Source organism: Apodemus sylvaticus, chromosome 9 (assembly GCF_947179515.1).
Source record: "Apodemus sylvaticus chromosome 9, mApoSyl1.1, whole genome shotgun sequence".
Taxonomy (NCBI): domain Eukaryota; kingdom Metazoa; phylum Chordata; class Mammalia; order Rodentia; family Muridae; genus Apodemus; species Apodemus sylvaticus.
The window spans coordinates 109,808,112-109,834,653 of NC_067480.1; the positions used below are offsets into that span (position 1 = coordinate 109,808,112).

General features: G+C 45.4%; 1 protein-coding gene across 2 annotated transcripts in view; it reads left to right on the forward strand.

The window, feature by feature from the left end:
* The window catches only part of Il1r2 (interleukin 1 receptor type 2), a 39,118-nt gene extending 12,896 nt beyond the window's left edge, over positions 1–26,222 (forward strand). For both annotated transcript variants that reach the window (XM_052193157.1, XM_052193158.1), the window contains 8 exons: positions 4,469–4,617; positions 7,478–7,736; positions 12,796–12,976; positions 15,598–15,772; positions 18,508–18,570; positions 20,700–20,835; positions 22,707–22,849; positions 26,036–26,222. In XM_052193157.1, coding sequence (XP_052049117.1) covers positions 4,469–4,617; positions 7,478–7,736; positions 12,796–12,976; positions 15,598–15,772; positions 18,508–18,570; positions 20,700–20,835; positions 22,707–22,849; positions 26,036–26,220 — 1,291 coding nt within the window. In that variant the 3' untranslated portion in view covers positions 26,221–26,222. The remainder of the gene's footprint in view (positions 1–4,468; positions 4,618–7,477; positions 7,737–12,795; positions 12,977–15,597; positions 15,773–18,507; positions 18,571–20,699; positions 20,836–22,706; positions 22,850–26,035) is intronic.
* The last annotated feature ends 320 nt before the right edge of the window (positions 26,223–26,542 follow it).

The window sequence follows — 26,542 nt, forward strand, 5'->3', positions numbered from 1 at the left end:
TTATGACAGCAGCACTGGGATGATCTGCTGGGCTGCCTTGCTGTGGCAATGGTTAGCTGGTCTAACCGACAGTTGTGTGGTGTATGTTGTAAGAAGGACCATGGGGAGATTCCAAAGGAAGATTGATGGGGTAGTTTTAGGGGAGGAGTGGTTTGTGAGCATCTATGTGATATTCACTTTTTGGATACTCTTTCTGTCAAGATGTTCATGCCCTGCCTCCCAGAATGCTTTAGACCAGGAAGTTAGGAGTGTGTAGAATCTTTTTTTTTTTTTTTTTTTTTTGGTTTTTTGAGTCAGGGTTTCTCTGTGTAGTCCTGGCTGTCCTGGAACTCACTCTGTAGACCAGGCTGGCCTCGAACTCAGAAATCCGCCTGCCTCTGCCTCCCAAGTGCTGGGATTACAGGCATGCGCCACCACTGCCTGGCCAAGAGTGTGTAGAATCTTTAAGTGCATGTCGTAATTGTATATAAAATGAGGGTCACTCTCCAGGGAATTATTGTTTCTTGGTGTCTATGAGTCATTGACTTCAGGATCTTCTAGATACTGAAGACCTAGCATGCTTAAGCCCCTTACAGTTTATGAGCTGTATAAGCCTCCTGTACACTTTGAATCATGTCTGGGTCACTTATATCAAACACAAAGGAAATGCTAGATGGGCCACTGCTATAACGTCTGGCTTAAGGAATGATGACAAGGAAGTCTGAGTATGTATGGCAGAGACATTTATGAGAATAAAAGAAAAAACAGGAAGGCCAAGATTCCCAACTGCGTTTTCTGACTTGAACAAGTAGCCTTAGCAGATGAGTCTTCCAGATATAGCACCGTTCTGTGAAAAGGAGAAAAGCAAGAAGAAAACCACTAAGTACCTTTATGAAATGGGATCAGAACTCTGTTATGAGAAACACCTGTCCCCGGTCTCTATGGGTGCCAGTCTCCAAGCCCCCCTAGGCCTAGCACCCCCAAACTCTGACAACCTGGCTTCCTTCCGTTTGGAACCTCACCAGAGTTTGTCCCCCTTGAAACCCCTCCACCTCCCAGATAGAAGGCTGTATTTGAGGATGCAGCAGAGATGCGTATTTTTTCAATCCCCTCCCCTACTTTCTTTTGGAATTTAGAAAAAGCGAAACTATCCAGATGGGAATTTGATCCACATGTCTTTCAGTCTCTGAAAGGGTACACAGTGACCTATCCAAATGCTGACTGCTAGTTGGCATTTTCGGGGGAGATCGTGATTATTGATTTGGGGATTCGCTTTCAGGTACAATTTCGCAGGGTGTTGGGTACTTTTTGAAAGCTTCCAGGTGATTGTGGAGCACAGTGATGCCAAGAAACATTGGTTGAAGCCAAGTGGGGACTTCCTAAGAAGACACAAGTGAATCAAGGAGGCCTAACAGTCTCCTAACTTGACGTGCTAAGTGAGTCTGAAGGTACCAGAGTAAGGGGCAGAGGGTTATCGTTTCTGCAAAGTGTTTCCATGCACATTACCAGCACCACCTTAGTAAAGGTGCTTGGCCCCGCATCTAAATGCAATTTGCAATAACACTGATAAAATAAGATTAATTTACTGAATTCTCCTCAGAGTTTTTCCATTCCAGGTTTCAGGGGTTGAGTTATTTCTTCCTCGTTGGCCACTTACTCCCATTCATCCCATCTTAAAATCAATTTTAATTTCGGGAAATGGCAAATTGAGGCATAGAGATAGACAGGGTACAAGCTCCCTCTCAGCAGTGAATATGGCCCAATGTAAAGACAGGTTTGTCAACTTCTCAGAGAGTGCTGAAAGATTCAGGGGTGAGTCCCTGAGGTCTGACTTTCATCTTGCCTTGGAGGTATGTTAGCACAGCACTGCAGGCCAGCAGCCAACACATGACCACATAATCAATGTTCAGGGACCCAGGGAAGATGTGGCTTCCTACGTGGGTCCCCACTGAGACCTGGGGAACTCCATCTTGGAGCTAGGGAGAGAGCAGACATCACATGAGCTGTGTCTGAGAAGGAATGAAGGCTTAAAAGGTCCGGCCTGTGAACAAGATGAAGTTAGACTTCCCCGAACCTTTATCTGGGCACTTCTGCAAAGCATCAACTCAGTCCCAAGCTCAGGGGAAAGACAGCTCCAGTGGCTTCTCATCTTATGACACAGGCTAGCCCAGGTTCCTACAGGAAGTTACACAGCTTGAGGCAGACTCTGACTCTTTGTCAACTCTGATAGAAGCCTTTAAGGTTTATAACTAGAGTAGGTGGAAGATGCCGGAAACAAAGGAGTTTAGAGAAACCCATGAAGCCCTGGCTGCCTGATTTGGTTGATAGCCTAGGCTAACCCCACAAGGCCCTTAAAGACCTACAGCCAGCTTCCAACAGGGCCAGTGACACCCAGTTCAGAGCCACAGTGAAGACAGTAAAGTAAACAGGAAGGCCACTGGAAGGGAGACTGCTCTCTGGTCATCTCAGAGAGGGCAAGCTGAGTTTGTATCTCAGGCTCAGTCTGAGCTTGGGTCTGGTCCCCTAAGGGAGAAAGTTTCCACCTGGACTGAAGAGGTTGAGCATCCTGCAGGCCCTACCACTTCCTTCACAAAGTCACTATTACATCAGCAGAGCCTGGACCTCAGGAAGGCCCTGAACAGAGAAACAGTTTCATTAGATACAGTTTCCAACTCTATTCTGATTCAACTCCTTGGCTCGGGTTCTAAGATCAGTTGTGCAATGGTGGCTACATGAGGGGCAGCCTAGAGCGAGGGAGCTTACTTTCTTTCCAGTTGACACTTACTTCTATTTCTCTTTAGACAGAGCAGCTAGGTTTCTGGAGAGCCAGAAAGGTTCTCATCAGCTACCTTCCTCTGATAGGCCTGGTTCTAAACCCATGTACAACCCTAACAGACAGGCTATGACCATGAAGCAGGGCCCCAGAATTGCTAGTGATATCTCTTGTGCACAAATTCCTTAGACCCCACCCTTATGCATAAAGAAAGATAAAAGGGAGTGCCACCTCGGTCCCTGGGACCCAATATTTATCTAAAATTTGAATCTTTTCAGAGCCACAACCCTGTGTGCCTTATGGGGTGGAATCAGGACCCACAGGAAGCCACCTTACTTCCTCAGGGTCAGGGAAAATCTCCATTTGTGTGTGTGTGTGTGTGTGTGTGCCAGTGCTTTGGCCAAAGTACCTCAAGAAAATCCCCTAAGAAAGGGGACTGGGCTACAGATATAAATAAGTGCTATTTGTTAAGATTCAGAGGACAACACCTCACTCCCTGGCGTGGTGAACTACAGGCTCAAAGAAACCTATGCTCTCAAGAGAAGAGTTGCGACCACACGCATCACTAGAATGTCAAGGAGAGATTTCTATGCCTCTAATCTTAGCTGTCAGAAACAGATAAATCGGCGTGATTGGTTAAGACCTAAGAAGACAGTCATCTTGAGGGTGGAGGGTGGGATGGGTGGGTGGGATGAGGCGGGAAAGAGAGTGCTGATTTCTCAATCCTGGCCTCTGCCTAATGAGAAGCAGGTTCCGCGGGGTTCGGTTCTGTGGTTTAAGCTGTTCCACTCTGCAGGACCTCAGTTCTGAGCAGTCCGGCTGTCCAAAGCGAGCGTCTCTGTGTACGCTCCCTCCTCGCCCCTTCAGAGTGGCCCGGGGGACCTTAGCCTGTGCTCTGCTCCCTTTCCCAGAACAAAATCTCCACCATAGCCTCACTCAGTGCTGCTGCTTACTTTGTTGAGTTCTACCTGGAACTGAGCAGAAGAATCCAAGGCCGAGGAGGCGCAGTAGCTTCCTGTGGTCCCACCCCTGGCAGCAGACAGCTACCAGTAAGAGCCGATGGGTCCGGGTGAGAAGACTTCCTTTTGCTGGGTTCATCTATGATCGACTGAGTCTGCCCATGTGGAACCAGGCAAAGCTCCCCGCCTCCCCTCGACAAGAGAAACCAGAGGATCTTTTGGCCCCTGGTGATTTGTTGAGTTGTCCACGAACTCAGCAACTGAGTTCAGGCACCTGAGGACAGTGCATAAGATGAAGAGAGTCCTTGTCTTCTCTGGAGAGCTAATGTGTGTTCAGAGAAGAGCACTGCAGAGGACCAGAGAGCCCGTGAGAAGAGTGTGGGGAGTAAGGAGACATCTCACTCAGAGAGTGGTGTGTGGGCGCGGGCCTGGAGGAGCTAAGAGTTAAGAGCAGTGGCCCAGGCAGAGGGGCAGGGACTGCTCCGATTCATTTCTGGAGAGGCAGGCACTTGGGACCTGAACTCGCAGGCAGGTCTGCGGGAGGGGGCCTGCGGGTTTAATGTTAGTCAAGTTCATAAACACAGCCATGGGGAGACAAATACACATGATTTGTATTTCCTTATTTGAAAATATGTACAACAAGCGTTCTGGTTCTCAGGTGCAGTTTCAAGACCCTGTTCTATTCCCCACCCCAGACCACCTTCCCGTGGAAACTCACACTCCTACTGACCCTCCCTCCCTCTTTCTCCTCCCGCAGGCTCCAAGGGTCCCGAGCGCTGTGGAAGTTGGTGCGGACAATGTTTATCTTGCTGGTGTTAGTGACCAGGGTTTCTGCTTTCACCACTCCAGCAGTGGTGCACACAGGAAGGGTTTCTGAATCTCCCATTTCTTCAGGGAAGCACACAGGTGAGAAACAGGCACTTCCGCTGGGAAAGGGCTCCTGGGTTCAGTTAACAATCAGCAAACTACGAATATTCATGGCTTGGCAAGCAAGATGACAGGTATTCCCTGTCCACATGCTGAAGCCAGGGTGTGTAGCTTTCCTGCCAGGAAGACATTGGAGAATAAGACCAAGTTGTGTTTATTCAAAGATTCCTTTACTTTGGAGTTTGAGATGTCTGGAGAAGACCACAGACTTAATCCAGATTATAATCTGTTAAATTTTTTGAAGCTGTTAGCAGAAGAGCAACGTCTGAGACAGATTAGAGACCACTGTTCCAAGAGGGGTGAGGGAAGGATGGTTTAATTAGTTAATTTATTTACTCTGCATCCTGATTTCAGCTTGGTTTGCCCTCCTTCCTCTCCTCCCAGTCCTTCCCTCCCACCCCTCCCCTGCCCTCCTTTTGCTCTCCCTTTCTCCTTAGAAAAGGGCGGCTTCCTGTGGACCTCAACCAGCCTTGGCATGTAAAGTCGCAGCAGGACTAGGCACATCTTCTCCTGTTGGGTTTAGACAAGGCAGCCCAGTTAGGGGAAAGGGATCCAAAGTTAGGCAACAGAGGCAGAGACAGCCCCTGCCCCTGCTGTTAGGAGTCTCTCATGGAGACCATGCTGCACAAACTGTTATATAGGAGCGCAGGGCCTAGGTCGGTCCCACGCATGTTCTCTGTTATTCTTTGGGTCTCTGCGGGCCCCATGGACCCAGGTTAGTTGATTTCTGGGTTTTCTTGTGGTATCCTTGGCCTCTCTGGCTCCTTCAATCCTTTCTTCCCACTCTTTCATAGAATCCCCCAACTCTGCCTGACGATCCTGGCCGTGGGTCTCTGCATCTGTTTCCATCAGTTGCTGGGTGACGCCTCACAGATGACAGTTATGCTAGGTGCCTTTCTGGAAGTGTAGCAGAGGATCATAAATAGTGTCAGGGGTGGGCTTCCTCATGGCATGGGTCTCAGGCTGGGCTAGTCATTGTTGGCCATTCCTTTGATTTCTGCTCCATCTTTATCCCTGCACATCTTGTTGGCAGGAGAAATTGTGGGTCTAAGGTTTTGTGGCTGGGTTGGTGTCCCAATCTCTCCATCTGGAGCCTTTTTCTGTTTGCTGGAGATGGTCATTTCAGGTTCTGTATCCTCCATTGCTAGGAGTCTTAGCTAGGGTCACCTCAGAGGTTCCTGGAAGTTTCCACTGTCCTAGACTTCTGAGTCATCCCACATATGCCCCATACACGCCCATCCTCCCTCCAGCTCCCCTCCCCACCAGTCCCCCACCCAGTTTCCTCCCTCTCTCCATACCCCTGTCTATTCTATTTCTCCTTCTCAGTGAGATTCAAGGGTCCACGTTGTCATTTAGCTTCTGTGCATTTGTGGAGCACAGTGTGGTCATCCTGCACTCCGCGGCTAATATCTACTTATAAGTGAGTACATACTGTGTTTGTCTGGACCTGGGTTACCTCACTCAGGATGATATTTTCTGTTCCCATTCATCTGCCTGCAAATCTCATGATGTTCTTGTTTTTAAATAGCTGAGTAATGTCCTGTTATGTTCATTTGCCACATTTTCTTTAACTGTTCCTTGGCTGGGGGATGGGCAGGTTGTTTCCAGTTTCTGGATATTATGGATAAAGCTGCTGTGAAAATAGTGGGGCATGTGTCCTTGTGGGATAGTGAAGCATCTTTTGGGTATAGACCCAGGAGTTGTATAGCTGGGTCTTGAGGTAGAACTATTCCCAGTCTTCTGAGAAACTCCCAAATTGATTTTGTATAACTTTTTTTTCCCTTTGAGACAGGGTTTCTCTGTATAGCCTTGGCTGTCCTGGAACTCACTTTGTAGACTAGGCTGGCCTTGAACTCAGAAATCTGCCTGCCTCTGATCCCAAGTGCGCCACTACTAAAGGCGTGCGCTACCACTGCTCAGCTGGTTGTATAACTTTTCAAGCCCACCAGCAATGGAGGGATGTAGAATTTTAAAGGTGGAAACCACAAGCTTATCAGCACAAGCAAACCAAGTGCTGTGCCAGGATTAAGTTGTCAAGGCAATTTCAAATAGTCCTTGAATGTCTGCATGAGAAGGTTACAGAAGCACCTCCCCGCCCCCTGCCCCAAGCAGTCAGTTATATCTTAAGTAGATGGTCACAGCTGTATAGTTCTGGATGGGAGTCACTGAGTTAATGTTTCTGGAAACTTACTTTCCAGCGACTGGAGTCAGAGACCAATGGTCATGGGTAATCAGATGGATGCTTAACATAAAATGGAGTTTCTTTAGCTATTATACCTTTGACATGAAGTGTATAGTCTGTTACTACCAATACCTTTTACCACTATTTCCATAGTAAAACCTTTAATATCAGTCAATGAAAACTGAGCCTGTATTTAAATCTTAAGAAAAGATTTAAAAATTTGCCTTTACTTGTGTGTGTGTGTGTGTGTGTATGTGTGCATGCACACGTATGTGCACACGCGAGCAGGTGTCTTGAAAGGCCAGTAAAGTGTCAGATCACTTGTAGGTAGAGTTACACATGCTTGTGAGCCTTCTGATGCAGATGCTAAACAATTTCCAGCCCCAAATATTTTTTTTAAAATTATAATGTGGACCTGATTTATCTGCCTCCACAGGATAGAAATTGAAATTGATGGTTCCAGGTTATCATTTGGGGAAGTCTAAAGTTATAGTAACAGAGGGTAGTGCTCATGGGAACCTGGGGGCAGGTCACCCTGCTGGGACCATGCAGAATCTTGCTTAGATGTGCTGTGTACCTCGGGTTGGGTCCACCCTCACTTTGGGGACTTGATGTGAGCAGTTTGGGGACCTCATGCCTACTATCTCTGACTTACAGTCCATGGAGACAACTGCCGGTTTCGTGGCAGAGAGTCCAAATCTGAATTGAGGCTGGAAGGCGAGCCCGTGGTTCTGAGGTGCCCCCTGGTACCTTATTCAGACGCCTCCAGCAGTTCCCACGGCCTTCTGACCTGGAGTAAACTGGACTCTTCTCAGCTGATCCCGGGAGATGAGCCAAGGATGTGGGTGAAGGGTGACATGCTCTGGGTCCTGCCAGCAGAGCAGCGAGACTCTGGTACCTACATGTGCACGCTCAGGTAAGCCTCTCTGGGGCCGGGTAATGTGGGCTCAATGTCCAGGCAGAGGCAGAATGGATCCTAAGGTTTTCAGTGACAATTGTACTTTCAAAGTACATGGATGGCAATCCACACTATGATCTCCTTTGTGTCCCTGCTATATATATATTTCTTCTGTCAACTTGACATAAGCTAGCTTCACCTTGGAAGAAGGAGTCTGTATATATATATATATATATATATTTATAGTCTTCTTCTTTTCCTTCACCTTCTCCTTCTTCTCCTTCTGTCAACTTCACATAAGCTAGCTTCACCTTGGAAGAAGGAATCTCAATTGGATAATTGTCTCCATTAGACTGACTTGTAGACAAATACATGAAACATTTTTTCTGGTTAATGATTTATGTAGAAGAGCCTAGCCCAATGTCTTAGTGTTTTATTGTTGTGGGAGAGTCACCACGACTATGTCACTTCTTATCAAAAGATGGGTTTAGTTGGGGCTTACTTACAGCATCAGAGCTTTAGCACGTTGTCACCATGGTGGGCAGCATGGGGTGTGCAGGCAGACAAGGTGCTGGAGAAGGAGCTGAAAGTGCTACACGGGCATCCACAGGCAACAGGAAGAGAGAGACACTGGGCTTTTGAGACTCCCAAATCTACCCACCTGTGATACACTTCCCCCAACAAGGCCACACCTCCTCCAACAAAGCCACACCCACCCCAACAAGGCCACACCCACTCCAATGCCACACTTCCTAATCTCTCTCAAAGTAGTACCACTCCTTGATGACGAAGCATCAAATAAATGAGCCTCTGGGGGCCATTCTTATTCAAGCCGCCACACCCACTGTGGGTGATGCCATCCCTGGTCAGGAGGTCCTGGGCTGTATAAGAAACTAGGCTGAAAAAGCCATCTTCAACAAGCCGGTATGCAGCGTTCCTCCATGGCCTCTGCTTCAGTTTCTGCCTCTAGGTTCCTGCCCTGACTTCCTGTCATGACGTCATGGCAGACCGTAAGCTGTAAGCGGAAATGGACCCTCTCCACCTTACTTTTAGTCCTGTTATTCACCGGTGATGGTGATGGAATGCAAACCAGGACAGCCCCCTGCTGGGTGTTTGGTTTCTGCTTAAGTGTCACTTCTCTAGAGAGAACTCCCTGGAGCCATATTAGCGAGCACAACATTCAGTCCTGGCTCCTTGCCCCTACGTTACTTTTCTTGGTGACGTTTTTTCCCCACAAGACGCATCTGTTCTGTGTGCATATATGTAACATTTGTCTGCCATCGGAATGGGAGCCCCAGAAGGGCTGAGACTCGTAACTCTGTAGGGTAGAGAAACGAGACATAGATGGGAAATCCCTAGCAGAATCATAGAACCAGATGGAGTCTTAGCATCGGACTAATCCAAATACTATTGCACAGACAAGGAAACTGATTAGTCAAGGAAGTTGTTCCGGGTCAGGCAGAGGGGCTGCACCATGCATCTCCCTAATCTATGTCTTACTGCTTTTACAAACAAATTGTTGTAACACACATATGTTGTAGATCCTACTGTGTCTTTAAAGGAAATGCTCGAGCAAGTTAAGCACTTCCACTCTGTGGCGCAGGGACCATCAACCTCCAGAATTCCCTCTTCTTCCCAAACGGAAGCTTGTCCCTCATTAAACTACAGCTGTCTATCCCTTCCCCATCCCAGCCCTGACAACCACCACTTACCTCTGTCTCTATAAATCTGCATCTTGTAGATGACTCATGCAAGCGTTATAGCCCATGCTGGAATTCCCTTCTTTTCCAAGGCTGACGTGCTGTCTTGTGGTGCAAACATCCCACGTTCTGTTTGCCCATTTGCCCTTCTTCCTGTGACCACACAGGTTTGCCGTGCTTTGTGGCTGTCCTGTCTTCAGGAATGCGATTATGAGTAACTACAGAAGCTTTTGCTTGTGTTTCTGGATCACCTGGCAATTTACAATTTTCTATTTGTAAACTGCTGTTCGATTTTCCACAGCAGCTGCACTGACTTCCATCCCCACAGGGTTCTGTTGCTCTCCGGTGTGTAGTGTGACGCCTCGTGTCCTTGGTTGTAGCTTCTGGTGTTTCGGCTTTCTGTGTCTTCCTTAGCCACTCGTGTCTCCTTCTTGGAGAAATGGCTGCTTCAGTCCTTGCTGGTTTTGAGAAGTGCATTGCTTACTGTAGGATTTTGGAATGTCTTCCCCCAATTAGCTGTGAGACTTGGGGGGTACTTCACCTCACTCCGCGGCTTGCTTAGGCGCTCTGTTGGTAGTGTCCTCCTCATGAATACATTTACATTTTGCTGAATTCTAAATTACGTCCTTTTTTTTTCTTGTAGTGTTTATGTTCCTGGGTTCAGGGAATCACAGATTATTTCAAAGTAGTGAAGCTTTCCCCTTCATTTTCCTCCTATACATGTGCACGTTTACCTCCTATGTTTCAGGGCTGACATGCTTTGAGCTAGTTTTTGCACACAGTGTAAGGCCAGGGTATAGGTCTGTTTTTGTATGCACCTCTTTGCTTTCTCAACACTGTTTGTTGAGAGGATTGTTCTTTAGGTTTGGCATGTTTGCTGCTCCTTGAAGGGTAAAGTTGTTGGCTTCATGCTCTTAATAGTTTCTGGTGCAGCTTTTCTGAAAGGATTCGAACACACCCTTGGCCTGACTGGAGAACAGCCGTCCCCTCTCCAGATGGCTGCCCTGCTCCTAGGCCACTGCTCATTCTGCCCACTGCTGGCTTTAGAGTCCTTTTAGATTCTATTAACTCATTTATGGAGAAGTTGGATAAGACACAGGCAGGGTGACATTCTTAGCAGGAGTGGGGGAAGTTCACACAATATCAGCCCCAGTCCTAGGTAGGTATAAGAAACATGCATTCGGGGCTGGAGAGATGGCTCAGCGGTTACTGGCTGCTCCTCCAGAGGTCCAGAACACAAGACTGCCCTGCCCTGTTTGTGCTCTTGCTATTGGGAAGTCACACGACCTTTCTGTCACTCCAAGTAGTCAAGATAACGCTGCCAGGACAAACAGTTCCCAGATCTCAGTGTTTTGTCCAAGGGGAATTTCCTGATCAATAATGTGAACAAACTTGGGGTTCTTGGTATGTCTGGCAGACTTGGTTTCTAGAAACGTCTTCTAGTTTATGGGGTTTCTAAGAGCCTTTGATTTTTGTCTCTTACTAGCTATAGAGACTTAGGTCACTTCAATCTGTACTTAATTTACTTTAGTTGAAAACACTGGAATAATCAGTACCACATTGCATGTGTACTGCTAGTCTGGGGATCAGTCTGCTCTTAAGCAGCTACTGAAGGCACCCTTCAGACTTCTCATTTGCAGCTCTGTAATGTGATCATTTGTTTATTTGACCATTTCATATGCTTATTCACTGGATTTTGGTTATTTTCATTTGCCATCGTCCCAGTCTTCCTTTTCCACTGAAACCCTTTTCCTCCTTCAGATCCTCTTCCAACTCTGGTATCTTTTTGTGTGCATGCCACATCATGTTTACTCACAGTTGCTTGCAGGGTGGGTTGTTATTTACTAGTGCATGGTTACCCATAACTGCCGATAGTGAGTGCCTCACTTCAGTGAGGAGTGGGCCTCAGATGAGCGTCCCTGTGCATTGTGTAGTCATAGGCAGCCCAGTCTTATAGAGGTACCCACAGCTGCTCTGAATTCATGAGTACAGTGCCCATGTCTTGTCCAGAAGATGTTGTCCCATGGCATTTCCCCCAGTCCTTGGGTCTTACGTTCTTTCTGCTCCCTCCTTTGCAATGCTCCCCGAGTCTCTAAGTGGGGATATGAATGTCCCATGGAGGGCCAAGCACTCCAGAGTCATTTATTTTTTATGTTTGTACCACCTTAGAGTCTCTCTGCATTGCTGCACCCTGAAAACAGAGGCTTCTCCGGTGAAGGCGGAGAGTAGCTTCTATAGATGGATATAGACACAAGTATTTAGAAGACAGTTGTGCATTTGGACATAAAAGGACACCATGTCAATTTAACAAAACAGTAACAGTAAATTTTCACTTAGGACCTATGGCCTCTCTAGTTTTGGAGAGCAAGTTTGCGGAACCAAGCATGGGTTTCCTGTGGAGGAAGCCTCAGACCCACCCAGTGAGCAGTTGGTTACTTCAGTTAGAGCCATGCCATCATTACATTAGGGGGTGTACCTTGCCAGGTAGGGAGCTTCAGAACCTCATGAGGTCCACATCTTTGGAGGTATATATTGTTAGGCTATTAAAATTTTTTGGAAGTAATTTTTATACCATTTTTGCAATTGATTCTGATGGTCTCTCTCAATTGGTGTGTTATTTATCTTAGGGTCTTAGCTGATAAAACAATATTTTTTCCATTTTATTTTGTCTCATTTTCATTTGTTTTGGATACTGCCGTTAAATACAGAGCCTCATCCAGGCTGAGAACATGACTTACCTGCCAGATCCTTGTTTTTCTATTTTAAATACTCAATTTTATTAATCTCTTCTATCCCTTCATCCATTCATCCATTTTCCCCTCACATTTCCATATATATATATATATATATATATATATATATCAAACCTCTGGCCTTTTCTCAGTTCTAAGGACAATATTCAGTATGTTCAAGTCTCCCTTGAACACTTGAAACATCATATAGTCCTGGAATCAGGACTAATCAGGTGGCCTGACAAACAATTAAAACATCTTTCCAAATTATCTGTTTCCCCCAAGACCCTGCTAGATAGTTTTGTTCATTTTTTTTAAGAGTCCAAACACAAAGTTCTCAGCAGTCTTCTGAAACTATAAATCAGTTGGTAAAAACATTCTTAGTGGGAATCTCAGTGCCTGGGCACGGGAATGAAGCTTCTGCAATGGTCCGTCACGACAGGCACAGAGCACACAGCTTGTAGACAGCACTTCGACCTGATGCTTTTGTATCACAAGAAGTTAGGCCGAGCAGGAGGCGAGTCAGACTCATCGAGGCAGCGCAGACTGGGCATGACGGGTAGGAAGCTGTTCTTACGTTCATTTGATTTTGTATTTCCATCTTTCTAATCATCGCCTCTTTCCTTTTTCTTAACAAACCATTAGAAATGCATCCCACTGTGAGCAAATGTCCCTGGAACTCAAGGTCTTTAAGAATACCGAAGCGTCTCTGCCTCTTGTCTCCTACTTGCAAATCTCAGCTCTCTCGGCCACTGGTTTACTAGTGTGCCCTGACCTGAAAGAATTCATGCCCAGCAAAGCTGATGGAAACATAGAGTGGTACAAGGTAACGCGTCCAAATGCATATGCCACTAAAATATGTCAAAATGGCTGTAGCCACATATGTAAAAATCTGATTGAAGACAATATGTTCATGTAGACACAGATAATTATATATTTAGAAATATGATATTAATTAAAATGGCAATGATTAGCATTACGAGGTTTGTATAAGATTTGTGCAGGAAGAGGGTACAGTGACTTCAGAGTCAGTAGCTAGCTGCTAAAGAGCTTTTCAGTGTCACTTGCCTAAAAATAACTAGGAAAAAAAAATCCTCAAAACAACTCTGTCCATTTTTTACAAAAAAAATTATATCCATGTTTAAAATATCTTTTTTAAAGCACAAGACAACTTTTGGATTGCAGGAGTAAATACAGTTACAGTTTCTCCTTTGTTTTCTTAAGTAATGCAGCAAGTGTTTTATGGTTTGTTTTGTGAGGTCATTGTTTCTTTAAGAGACTTTGTAGTTACCAGCACAGGCTGCAAATTAAAGCCGAGAGTCCTATAGAGCTATCATCTGTCTCTGTGTAACTCTTCAAGTATGGAGGGTTTCAAGGTTTTAAATGCTTGAAAAAAAAATGAAAAGAATACTCCAGTACATGTGACAATCGACTGAGGCTCAGACTCCGATGTCCATTTGAACTGGGACTTCTGTTTATGGACTGTCTGTGTCTACACCACAGTATGACACAGACCACGTGGTCTATAAAATATGTCCTATCTGGCTCTCATCTGAGAGGACTTGCCCACCTCTGATACAGAGCATAGAGAGATACTGAGAAGGCTAGTGTTCCTTCAGTCATTGATAAGAATTCGCCCTTTAATCAACAGGTTACTCAGCTGGCTAGTATTAACATCAAGATGCACACACACATGCACACGCACACACTTACGAACACATATTTATATACGTCCTAACAATGCAAACCTGGAAACTTTAAACTGCTTTCCTAAAGTAGTTCCTGCCTCTGGTTAAGGCTGGTGAGGCGCAGAGCCTTCTCCTGGTTTAGGAAGAGCAGGCACAGCACAAATGCAGAGCTCCCCTGCAGAGGAGGAGACAGATCTGGAAACGATGTGTCTGCATTTAGAAACTTTCCTTCTTCTAGTTTGATGCATTTGCTTCCTGTCTTGAGTCGGTTCTGCTGTGAGCAGGAGTTAGCGATTCCGGCTCCTGGAACTGTTTTGGAGGTTAGGATGGAGTAACGCCGGCATAGCACCCGGCGCCATGCTTGCATCTGAACTATGCTTGATAAACAGGGCTGCCGTGTGATGTGAGCAATAGTCCTGTCTTCCACAGCCCTGCTGAGCATTGCTGAGGGCCTACTATGCTCTCCCTGGTCTAACCTCAGAGGGAGGGGCTGCTCCCCATTTCTCCCCATTCCCGATGACAGGGACAGAGGAAACTGACCTAAGTCTAAGTTTATAGAACAACTGTGATATTGTGCCCTGTGTTCACACTTGTCTATTCAAGCTAGGAGCTGTGAGGCCTCCCCTACCCCCTTAATTAGGTGTATTTTGAGGAAGGACCATGGCAGTTTCAGTTTAGTCTGTGTCTCGCCCAGTGTAAGATCAGGATATCACTCTGGGTTGTATTTAGTTACTGAAAGCCTTGAGCTCCGATCACATTTTATCCCCCCACTCCCTTTCTCCTTTGTACCCCTTCTCTCCTTTCCTCCCCCTTTTCTTATCACCTCTTCCTCCTTCCCACCCCCTCCATCCTTCCCACCCTTCCCTCCTCCCCACCCTTCCCTTCTCCCCACTCCTCCCTCCTTTCCACCCCTCCCTCCTTTCCTCTTTTCTTCCTCATCACCCCTTCTCCCCACTTTTGATAGGGTTTCTCTTTGTAGTTCAGTCTGGCCTCAAACTCATAATCCTCCTGTCTCAGCTTCCCAAGTGGTGAGATTACAGGTACATAATACCATGCACAGGGTTGTCATGCTGTAGAAAGCAATATGTGGGAGGCTCTGGATCACTCAAGATGATTTTCCTGGCCTGCTTCTTCCATTTCCCTGGAGGCCTTACCCCCGAGCGCTCTGTTTTGCCAAGAACCTCCAGGACTCTGTCTTTGTGAGAAGATGGACCCTATCTCTCCTGTTTTTCTACTTACAAAATTTCTTCTCCTATAGTAAGTCCTGAAATTGAAATAATTTTTAAAGAAATTCCTCCAACATGGTCTCTTCCAGCCCTAGTTTTTCATGTCCTCCTGGCTGTTTAATAGCGATTTTTCTTGATATTGCTCATAGTCAGAAGAAGACAGTTAGACCTTAAGTATATCTGTACTTAAATGGTTTAAAATACCTTAATTTAAAAAAAAAATCTATTCCTTTTTCTAAATGGGGTATAGGGGCTACCATGTCATCTCAGAAGCCAGGAGGCCTAGGCAGGAGAATCAAGAGTTTAAGGCCAGCGTGGGCTACGTGACAAAATGCCACCCAAGGGGAAAACACATCATTTCTCTAACAATACAGTTAAAATATGCGCCCCAAAGACAACATGGTCAAAGTAAGGATCTGCCAGGGAGTCTCTTGGGCTGTAGGCTCCACACTGATCGACAGCGATGGCATTACACTCAATGTTTCAGAGCTTGTTATTCTATAATGTAACTTTAAGATACGTCTCCCCTCTAGGGCTCCATACACTTGGATAAAGGGAATAAGAAATTTCTGAGTGCAGGAGACCCCACACACCTATTGATATCCAACACATCCATGGAAGATGCAGGCTATTACAGATGCGTTATGAAATTTACCTACAATGGCAAGGAATACAACATCACTAGGAATATTGAACTCCGGGTCAAAGGTAAATACACACCACTGAGGTACCTGCCTGTCTCGCCTGGTTCTAGAAGCAGCATGATAATAAATTCAGGGTCACCTAAAAACCCTCAAATGTCTTTTGCATAAAGGAAAAATAGACATATATGTCAACTATTCTAAGTGTATTCTAAAACATGTCAAGATACTTTAAGAAACATACAGCAGGGAGGTCCAAGGGAAGGGGAATTAATTCTTGGGCAAGAAAGGGATGAAAGTAGGTATTTGAAGGTTGCAAGGCTAAAACTCATCACCAGAGGGGGCCAAACCAAGGTGTCCTGGGAAATGGAAGGTTCCAGCACTCTGAACTGGTCAGGACACGCTTGCCAGGGCTTAGCATATACTTCTGAGGAACAGAGAGTTTACTGCAGTGGTTCTAAAGCTGTGGGTCACAACCCCTTTGGGGAGGTCACCTATCCTGCATGTCAGGTATTTCCTATACAATTCATAATAGCAGCAAATTACAGTTATAAAGTAGCAACTAAATAACTTTATGGCTGACATAAAATGTCTACATGAGGAACTGTATTAAAGGGTCACAGTTTTAGGGAGGGTGAGAACCACTCTTTTACTGGGTTTTCCACCAGATCACTTAGCGGAGTTCCAGTTGTGGCCTGGTTGGTGTCTGCTGAAGGTATTTCCAGTTGCCCTTTTTGCAGGCTGGCCTGCCTGAGAACTTGACAACAGAAAACTTCAATACCTTGATTTTTTTTTCAAGAATTGGCATATTTTCACCAGCATAATGAGATCTTGGGGTTAGGCACAAATTTAAACACAAAATTAGTGTATGCTTCATATATAATTTTTACACATAACCCAAAGATAGTTTGATGTGATATTTTATTTCCTTTTTTTTTTTTAATGACAGGGTCCTGGGCTATCCTTGGTCCAGTGGATATAGGCTGGCTTCTAACCTACTGTAGAGAACCTATTGTAACTTTTTTATGCTGAGATCACTCACGAATGCCACCAGGCTATCACAGCATTTTAATTACTTCTTGAAGCAAAGTTTTACAGTATGGAATTTTTCACGCACAGCATTATACTTGCTTAACAAGTTTCAGGTTTTAGAGTAATTCAGATTTTGAAAATCCAGAGAAATGATGCTCAGCCTATGCCAGGACATATTATACGCAAAAAGAAAACGCGATAGGCACGGCGGGCCAGATTTAACAGTTGCTTAATGTCTACCCCCAGCTGGAGGGGAAGTGAGGTGAAAGAGAATAGAATAGAATATGTGAGCCCCAGAGACTCATTTGTATTGTTATCCTGCCTGAACCGAAGCCTCTGGCGTATACTGCTTGTCCTGCCCGAGAGAAGAGAAGAGGCTCACATCTTGCTCTGTTCAGGGTTGTGTCAGAACGAGCTTCACTACTTGTCTGTGTGATACTGCACAAAACCACTAGGGGGCGGCAGACCCGCATATTGTACTGAGTTGTGAAACTAGGGCCACCCAGTGGTTCTTAAATGGGGCTGGCTGCCTGATCTGGCCTCAGTGGGAGAGGAAGCCCCTAGCTTTGCAGAAACTTTTAGTGTGGGGATGGGGGGTTGGGGGGGAGGGTGCGAGGGGGAGATGGGGAGGGAGGTGGGTGAGGGAGGGGGTATACGAAGGGGCGGGGCATCTGCTCAGAGAAGGGGCCACTGGGAGGGGGGGGAGGAGAGGGAGAGATTGTGGGACACGGTGACCAGGAGCAGGGCAGTGAGCAGGATGTAAACTGAGTAAATTAAAAATTTTAATCAATCAATCAATCAATCAATCAAATAAAATTTGATGAGTTGCACACAAGATAAAAAAAATTGGGGTCCTGAACTAGACCTTGTAGTTACCTGAGGACTCTCTTACACACAATCGGAGTAATCCTCACATAGGAGGAATCTGAGTGCTCCTTACTTGCACAGTCTGAGTTAACCTCCCCCAACCCCCAGACTCTGAGTAGCACCCACACAGGAGAATCTAAGGTCCTAAGCAGATCTGATAAACAGGCGCTTGGGAGCTGAGGTGCCATAATCTATATTTCCCAGGCCCTTCACCCTCAAGGCCGTGGTGCAGGCATACCCTGGTCTCATCTGGTGCTTATGTGGTAATTCAACCTTGAGGCCAGTTGAGGGACAGATCCCAGCCCTCTGCCCACTCCCCAGCCCCCCGCCCACTCCCTTTTGCTCTACTTCATGTGTCTTCACACTGGTTCAAATCCCTCGGAGGTCCACTCCGGCCCGACTAAAGAGTTTACCACCTTAGTTATAAGACGTCAGTGACCAAGGTGTGTCCCCGAATTTAGTACCCAGTGTGGGGTTAGCTTTACAGATGACTCTCCAACCCACTTTCCAACCACTGTGTCTGCTCTTGAAGACCTGACTCTTTAGTCTTGAGGGAGGGCAAAACCTTTAGGCAAAACCCTTCCTGTGGCTATCATTCGAGTGCATTCAGGAAGCCCAGGAGAGGAGTAGCTAATTGTTCATCACAGAGCAGATAACGAAGTCCGTCTGCCAGAGGAATGCGTAACCATGGCCTCTTCCAGTAAAGTCTCTGCCGGGAAAAGCATTGGCTTAAGATGCTCAGTTTCGTGGAGAGCCCATTTCCTTTGCCAGACAAAGGCTGGTCCTCACAATGTCTGCTCACATGGGGAAGGGCCGCTTAATTAGCTGAACAAGGAAATCTGAATCTGTACTGGAAGCGAGGCTACTCCCTCATGCAATGTCTTTTCCTTTTGACCTTCCCAGGAACAACTACGGAACCCATCCCTGTGATCATTTCTCCCCTGGAGACAATACCAGCATCTCTGGGTAAGGACCTCAAGAACTGTTTTACCCAAGTGCCCATAGTGGAGCCTGAAATCATCAGGGGTTTGGGTGCACAGTGCCTGAGTAGAGCCCACCAGTCACAATGTGTAGGGGCTGACGTGACTGCCGTGGGGACCTTAGTCTTTGCCAAGCATTCTTTGTTAGTATTGCCATCATTTGAGAGCAATGGAACTTTATTTTCTGAAAGTTATACCCAGAAAATCTAAACTTAATGGGGCAAATAATTTGGCAATAGTTATTAACTGTAGGAAGGGGTCCACAGAGCTGGCATCTTTAGAATATTCAACTTAATTCTTATTCTCAATATTTAACAATTGCTCAGAATTCCTATAAATAAGACTCTCAAACAGAGAGAGCAGGGACTGCAGATAGTCTCCTGTTGTTAGAGAAGCTGGTCTATTCATCAGTGGTTTGATGAGAAGGGGACTCTGTTTCACCCTTCGGATGCAGGATGTCTGGCCAATAAACTCATTGGATGGTCCATAGTGGGTGGCTGGAGAAGGCACAGGACTGAACTGTAGAGATTCTTTCTGAAGTTCATGGGAGGGAAGGGAAGTTCATGGGAGGGGAGGGCTGCCCATTTATTGAACATCTACTGTGCCTGGTGGGAGCCCGTCCCATGTCAACACCGACTCTCTACGAAGGTTTTATTTCTACTATCTACCACAAGGAAAAGCCTCCAAGGGGTAAGGTACACTTTAGAGATAGAGTACACTTTAGGGATAGAGTACACTTCAGAAATTCAGAGTTGGGGGTCGAGTTTGGCTGTAGATTTTGGTCTGTGTGCCCGGGAAGTTGACATATACACACCCTTTCATGTACTTGTTTTTAATAATGCAGGTTGTATAGTTCTTACGCTCATTCATCAAGTTCTGACTTCAGAGTCTGTTTTATATTTTTATTTTTGATTTTTTTATTTTAAAAGATTTATTTATTTTATGTGTACAAGTACAGGTGACTATCTTCAGACACACCAGAACAGGGTATTGGGTCCCTGTTACAGATGGTTGCTGGGAATTGAACTCAGGACCTCTGGAAGAGCAGCCATCTCTCCAGCCTCTCCCGCCCCCAGTGTCTGTTTTAAAACAAAACATTGTTATTCATTCTGTTTGGGGTTGGGCTTAAATGTTATAGTTTACCTGGCAGCCATAGAGGTGGGGCTCTTGTGCAGAGGTTCAAATTGCTTGTGTTCTTGTTTCTCTGATCGTCTTCTCGAAAGCCAGAGTAGTGGAGACAGGGGTTGCTGGGTCTCGGGTGCGCTTCAGCTTAGTGGAGCCCAGTCTCAGCTGTTGCTTTGAAGGCCCTGCAGAGTGTGGTACAGTTGCACGGCTACTTTTTGCTTGTTTGCTTTGTTTTACCCTAGCTCTGGGCACTGCTTTCTGTACTCTAGGCATGACCTAGATATAACGGGCTGCTAGGGCTGCTGGGGAGCATTTAAAGTCCCAGGGATAAGAGGAGGTGGAGAGTTGTCAGTGCTCTCTGAGTGTGATGTGGGGCCAGACATAGGAACAGGCAAACCGTAGTAGAAGCTGTCTTCAGGAGTAAGAAATGAGTCTGCTTTCCCATTGTATCCTCCTTAGTGACTCAGAAAGAAAAATAATTTCCTAAGATTGAGGCAAGGGATTGGCACCATCACAGGGCACAATTGTAGAGAAAGCACTGTCCTTAGACTGTGCCACTGGTTTTCAAAGGGTTAATTCTAAACTCCAGGCCCTCTGGAATGAAGCACCCCATTGGGAAATGTAAGGCCGAGGCCAGCAATGGCTGAAGAAAGAGTTACACACAATGGGATGTTGGCATGTTTTTGTAGTTAGTATCAGCTGTAGAAGGAAGCAGCTGGAGCACTGAATGCTCTAATATTGCAGTGGTCTTGGTGAAGCCATTCAAGTTTGTGCTTTGGGGCTTTTGCCTGCTGTGTGGACCAGTGGCTGGTGCCAGGGACATTTAGTTAAACTAAGTTTCCTCCTTCTAAGGAAGGGGTTAATCTATGAGGGGCGTTTGAGAAGACAAGCAAGGCCCTGTGCTGTGGGCTTCCTGAGGATCGTAAGGTAAGGCGGCCCCTTTTCCTGCTGGGTTCTGATGGCCTATGTGTTATATCTTGCCGTACCCAGGGTCAAGACTGATAGTCCCATGCAAGGTGTTTCTGGGAACTGGTCCGTCTTCCAGCACCATTGTGCTGTGGATGGCTAACAGCACTTTTATCTCAGTGGCTTACCCGAGAGGCCGTGTGACCGAGGGGCTACACCAGTAAGTGGGCGAGGGGTCTTTGCTGCCATTCACTTTCTTCTGGAGACGATGTTACATTCAAGACCTGCTCATGTAAAATGTATACATATATATTTTATATGAAATATTATAATATATAATATTTATGTATTATATTATGTATTATATATAATATATAATGTATACTATATACCGTATAATGTATAGTGTATAATGTATAATATATACTATATATTATATAATATTAATTTATATAAATATATAATATATTTTTTATGTTGTATATATTGCAGTAAAAGTAACAAAGTTATGAGTTCATAAAGTTATGAACTGTTAGGAATTCAGAATTTTAAAAAATTAAATTTTGCTTAGCACTGCCTTAAGAACCGAGCGTTCTCTATACTTGCATGAGTAGCAGTTTACTAGTTGACTTTTCAAACATTTTTTCTTTATTTTCTTTTATTTTATTTTTGTTACTTTATTTACATTTCAAATGTTGATTTTTTTTGCATGTCTAAAATATTTCAGAGTTGGTTCATTTCCATTTTCCACTTTGTTACACTCATGATTCTTAAAGATTTTCACAAGCCCTTGTAAGCATTATAAAGGCTTGACACAGTATCTGTACTAGACCTGTGGTCTGTTGTGTCTCTAAAGAAGAGAGAGAGAGAGAGAGAGAGAGAGAGAGAGAGAGAGAGAGAGAGAGAGAGAGAGTGTTAATTGTGTATAGACATCTATCTCCTGCTTCAGTTTTTACACTCTGACAAGGAGGAGACAGAGTTGGAAATCTCAAGCTGTAGTCTTGTTATTTTGAATTAGACTGGACCTGGGCTTGTTACTCTTTTGCCTTTGGGGAAGATTAACAAACGTGTTTGTTTTTTTTAATGGGTACAATTTCTGGATGAAAATGATACACGGTGGTATAACTATTGGCTTCCAGTCTTGGTGCCCAAGGCTTAATCCCCAGACGTGCCCAGTGTTAGTGGACTGGGACTGCTTCCCTGGTCTTCCTAAGGGACACGTTCCCCCTTTGCTCCTGTGAATGGACAGTAATGCTAGCTCTTTGGCTTCTCCTTATGTGACTCAGGGAGCCACCCTGTTTAGGACCTTCTCCAGGCTGTCCAAAGCCCCTGGCCTAAGCTTGTTTTGCCATCAGGAAGGACACCTTTGAGGGCTGGGGTCCTGGAAACTCCCTCTGCCTCACCAACCAGTGAGAAAGTTTAATTCCCCAAACTAGATTTTTCTGTTCCTACTTGATTATTGAAGGTATTTTTGATGACCCCCAAATAAAGTTTTCTAGCTAAACCAAGAGGAGAGCATGTGCTTTTATTGTGACATATGTCCTGTTACAAAGAACAGCAGCAGCAAGGACATGTGGCTCTCCAGAGACAGGCTAGAAAGTCTCTCCAATGAATATCACACATGACAGCAAGTTCTCAGAATGCTGCAGAAGTTGTGGTCACTTTAAACACAACAGATGTTTCTAATCTGAGAATGTCTGCTTGGCTAGCCTATAAAGGACAACTCTACTTTAGATATATACATCATGCTCTGCATATGTACATGATGCTCTACATCCATACACCATGCTCTGCATACATAATCATGCACTACATATGTTCATCATGCTCTACATGTGTACATCATGCTCTACATATGTACACAATGCTCTACATACATTATGCTCTACATGTGTACATCATGCTCTACATATGTACATCATGCTCATACATATAATGAATACATACATGATGCTCTGAATACGTACTTCATGGTCGACATATATTATGTTCTCTATATATAGAGCATATATATAGATCATGCTCTGCATACACTCATACATCACGCTTTACATACAAACATCATGCTCAATCAAATGTTTTCTCACCCAGTGAATACTCAGAGAATGATGAGAACTATGTGGAAGTGTCGCTGATTTTTGATCCGGTCACAAGGGAGGATCTGAATACAGATTTTAAATGTGTTGCCTCGAATCCACGGAGTTCTCAGTCACTCCATACCACAGTCAAAGAAGGTATGTATCTGGGGCACACTGAAGGGAAAACAAACTTACTGACTGCTTTCCAGGTGCTGAATGGAAGCACTCATTGTCTTGTAGGGCATTGAAGGCAAATCGCAAAGTGTGTGTGTGTGTGTGTGTGTGTGTGTGTGAAAGAGAGAGAGCATGTGTTGTACATGCATGTTCACATGTGTGTGTGTGTGTGTGTGTGTGTGTGTGCATGTGCGCGTGCATGTGCAGGTGAGTGTAGGGGCCATAAGTAGATGTGGGACGTCATCCACAATTACGCTCAACCTTATATATTTGAAGCAGAGTCTCCCATTGAAAGTAGAGCACACTGAATTGGCTAGACAGGCCAGCCAATACGCGCAGCGGTCTGCCCATCTCCACCCTAGATTCACGATACAAATGTGTGCACCTGGCTTTTATGTGGCTGCTGGTGAACTCAGACAGGTCCTCATATTTGTACAACACACATTGAACGGACTGAGATATTTCCCCAGCTCCACTTCCTCCTCCTCTTCTTTTTGGCATGTGAATGTGGTGTATGTGCACATATGTATGTGTATTTGTATGAGTGCATGTTCTCTATGTTCTCTCTCTCTCTCTCTCTCTCTCTGTGTGTGTGTGTGTGTGTGTGTATGTATGTGTATATGTATGTGTGTGTGTGTGTGTGTGTATGTGAAAGCCAGAGATTGTCTTCCTCAATCTCTCCACACTTTATTTACGTAGGCAGGGTCACTCACTCTAACCCAGAGCTCACTGACTGTATTAGTCTAGCTACAGCAAGTCCCTGTTCCCTGTTTCTGTCTTCTGGGTTCTGGGCTTACAAGCAGGCTGTCACTGTCACATTCACCTTGCATATGTGTAGGTGCTGGGGATCTGCAGTCTGGTCCCCATGTTTGTGCACATAAATACTTCATCTCTTGAGCCACTTCCCTGCTCCACAAACCTCTGCTTTCAAAGGAATTGTCAGTAGGGTGGACATTTGGCATTGGGAAATTATACTCAGATAAAAGCTAAGTTGGAATAATTTTTTAGTAAACACACAAAACCCTGCAATGAACCGAACACCCTGTGTCCTCCCGGGGCTCTGCCTTGGAGCACCAGGGTTCAGTTTGCTGACCTCCTATGATCTCTTATCTTGAACATGAAGTTGAAAATCTCTATTCTGCTTTGTGTGGACCAGGATTTCAGGGCAGCAGGCAGCTGTAAGGTCAAAGCCATCAAATGGCAGGAAACCAGTATTGTGTACAAGGACATTTCAAAAAGAAAAATACTTCAATTCAATAATTAAATCTTATTGGTTAGATGTTAAGAAGAAAAGTGATGTACAGTTAATATAGTTTCTGTTGAGAGGGCGCAGATACAATAACTTGTGGGCCACAGGGATTCTAGAGAGGAATCTGAGTAGCGTGCCGGAGCAGCTGTCAGCAACATGCCTTTGGTCCATAATAGTTTGTATGTCCATGGAGGCAGTTGTAGGCATATTTTACATTAGGAAGATTATTTGTCCAAACCTCAGAATGGCAAGGGATACTGAGTAATATCTCTATTTCAGCTCTGTGCCCTCCCAGCACCCACCCACCCAAGCCTCTGCCCTCCCAGCACCCACCCACCCAAGCCTCTACTAGACCAGGGGCAAATCTCTTGTCTCATCTAGTTACCTCCACACAAGTTCCCCTGAGCATGCCCAGACTGCCACTGCCCCGGCTCCTTCCAGATTGAAGTTTAATAACTAGAACTTGTGTGTCTGGGGTGATGTCTCCGTATTCCTCAGTGCCACTCAAGCTAGGAGGGCTCTGGAAAGGAGGGAACTGTGTAGATTCCCAAGTAAGAGTCCTATAGAAAGCAGCTTCCCCATGCAGGGATCAGACTAACAAAGGAAAGGGGCTTTATGTGGGCCCTGCCCTCTGACCTTACATGTCGGGTCGCCAGGCCCTGGCTTAGTAGGTGTGTCCCTGGGGGAGCTGTGCCTGCTTCCCAAGGCACACTAGGATTGAGAGGTAAGTGTGACTTGTTTCTGAGGAAACTACAATTTCATATGTTCCTCATCCACGTTAGTCCTCCATAGAACCAGCTTGAGAGCCTCTTAATTCCTGCACAGCACATGGCAAATAATAGCTTAAAATGTGTACTCTGACACTCGGGAGAAAGAACTTCAATAGGTAACGTGGACAGGAGTTCAGATGCCAGGCACCCATTTAAAGGGCTAGTAATAGTAACAAGTACCTTCACAGTGCTGGGAAGAAACAGAAGACACAGACACACAGAGAGACACACAAACAGACATACACACAGACACACACAGACATACACACAGACATATACACAAACACATACACACAAATACACACATAGACACATATACACACATACATACACACACAGACACACACACAGACACACACAGAGACATGCACAGATACACACACAGACACACAGACACAGAGACACACACAGAGACATGCAAACACATACACACATACACACAGACATACACTGACATACACACAGAGACACACAGACTCATGAACACACACGTGAAGAGACACACACAGACACAGAGACACACACAGACATACACATACATAAACATCTACTCCACAATACCAACATACACCCATTTTCAATGACCCTACAATCTCCCCCAAATCTACATCTACTCTCATGTATGCCCACATACTGACATCCACAGGGTACCCTACAACCATTATACTTACATATGCACATGTGCACATACATGTGTGTGCACATACACGGGTGTATGAATACTCCTCTAACTAATGTGAAATTTTACATATCTATAACCCTAGTCCTTGACCTGAAGCACAGGGGAATCAAGAGTTTGAGATTCTCCTGAGCTATATGGCCAGATCCTATCTTTAAAAAAAATGGAATTCTGGCCTCATCAACATGATATGGCACCTCTCACATGCACCACCCACAGCTGGTACAGCCCCACGGCCTCTGCTTCTTACTTTGATGTCCTTGAATCAGATTTCCCCCTGCCTTGCTTGCTCTCTGATGTCACAGGTGTCGTCCTCAAATGGCTTAGCTGTAAGAGACAAGCTTTCCAGAAATCAGTGTGCATTTATCAAGGGAAGCAAACTCTGATGTTTCTCTTCCCTGCCCACCTCTGCTGCCCCGGTCTGCAGGGAGATATTCCCCCTCTCACGTTCTCTCTTCTTCCCTCCACAGTCTCTTCTGCGTTCTCCTGGGGCATTGCGCTGGCACCTCTGTCTCTCATCATCTTGGTTGTGGGGGCAATATGGATGCGCAGACGGTGTAAACACAGGGCTGGAAAGACATACGGGCTGACCAAGCTACAGACTGACAACCAGAACTTCCCTTCCAGCCCAAACCAAATAAAGGAAATGAAATAATATGACGCTGACTCGTATGGTTTCTTACGGGGGTGGCTGTGCTGTTTGGAGGTTCTGTTTTGCTCTGTTGTTTAGCAAACCTCCTTGTTTGTAGCTGAAGCTGGAATCTTATACTCTACTCTTCTCTGAAAATCAGTTCTGGGAGCAAATGTGCAGGGGAGTCTGGACAACCCTGCCCCTTGTCACCAACGTATGAGAACAAGCCACAGCAGCCACAGAGGTCTCTGGAGTAGGTGTCATCTTAGGCTGATCCTGAGAGCAGTAACTTCCCTCCTGACCCCTCTCAAACAGCCATAGAAAAGGGCACCGTTAGTCCTGAGTA